This window comes from Pundamilia nyererei, unplaced genomic scaffold (assembly GCF_000239375.1).
Source record: "Pundamilia nyererei isolate P.nyererei 1_Seehausen unplaced genomic scaffold, PunNye1.0 scaffold00029, whole genome shotgun sequence".
Taxonomy (NCBI): domain Eukaryota; kingdom Metazoa; phylum Chordata; class Actinopteri; order Cichliformes; family Cichlidae; genus Pundamilia; species Pundamilia nyererei.
Window position 1 is genome coordinate 4,025,880 of NW_005187430.1, and position 1,307 is coordinate 4,027,186.

At 42.2% G+C, this 1,307-nt stretch overlaps 1 protein-coding gene across 1 annotated transcript in view; it reads left to right on the forward strand.

The window, feature by feature from the left end:
• The window catches only part of atrn (attractin), a 125,759-nt gene that overhangs the window by 36,391 nt on the left and 88,061 nt on the right, over window positions 1-1,307 (forward strand). The window contains exon 14 of the mRNA XM_005728709.1: window positions 781-787. Within this exon, the coding sequence (XP_005728766.1) occupies window positions 781-787 (7 nt within the window). The remainder of the gene's footprint in view (window positions 1-780; window positions 788-1,307) is intronic.

Consider the following 1,307-nt stretch of genomic DNA (forward strand, 5'->3'; position numbering starts at 1 on the left):
AAGAGGTGCTTCTTATAAGCCTGGGAGGATCCAGAAAGCAGGATATATCAGGTTGTAGAGAAGGGGCCTGCTGGGCTTACTGCCTGCAGTCACCTCATTGCTTGGGGGAGAAAAAACCCTTTGTTGGACATTAAACACACAAAGTAATGGTTTTGTTGGACACCAGTGGTTTTTCTGCAAGCTGCAGAACTTCACAATCTGATGTTTACATGCGTGGATGTGTATTCACTTCAGCAAACATTGCCAACTAACATTTTGTTGCCACGCAAGCCGAGTGCAATTTTGCAACTTATTGTAATACATGAATAGGTAGTGTTGTTATGATCTCGAGCAGTCAGAGGCTCTTTGAAGCACAGAATAATGAATGCTCAGACACAATCGTTTCCTGGAGCCAATTCCAGTGCAGCTTCACTAATTTTGGCAACTTTTTGTTGCTTTCAATGGACTACACAAACTTTTTTCATTTTTCTCCAAAGGTTATTTCATCTTAAAACACACATCAGAGGGAAAAATACAGCCTGTCTCAGTCCAGCCCATGTGTCCTTAAAAGAAATCAAAGTAACCCTGACCCCTAGAATCTGAGTGCTTACATTATGTTAATGGCAAATTACTTTTTTGAGTCTACACTCACTGCCATGCAACAATGCTCCAGAATAGGACGCTCCATGTATGCGTGCAAACAAACCTTTTTGGGGATTTTCTGTGATGGTCAGTAGCACCCTACACACACCTTTCCATCTTGCAGCTCTGTTATAATGTACACTCACTGCACCTGTTCAGCTGCTAGGTAATGCAAATATCTTAGTCTGCCAGTATAACTGCAAGCTACTCGATGCATTTAGGCATTTTAGACATGATCAAAATGACCTGCAGAAATTCAAAGTGAGCGTAAGCGTGTGAGTGTGTTTGAGTGATTTGAGGAACTTTGAATGGCATGTTTGTATGTAAAAGATCCAGTGAGCAGCAGTTTGGGCAAAAATACCTTGTTGATGCCTGAGGTCAGAGAACAGAGGCCACACTGCTTCGATCTGATAGGACAGCAACGGTAACTCAAATAACCAGTCGTTAAAACCACGGTGGTGTGGCGTAATGGTGTTGTTGATATTTTCTTGGCACGCTTTAGGTTCATTCATAGCAAGTGAATATTGTGTGGATGCCAAAGCCTTACCAGAGTATGGTTTCTGATTATAATCATGTGCACACGATGTGGTCCCTTTATGACTACAGTGTTCTCATCATCTGATGGCTGCTTCCAGCAGGGTATCACACCATGTCACAAACCTGAAATGATCTCAATCCAGTGTACT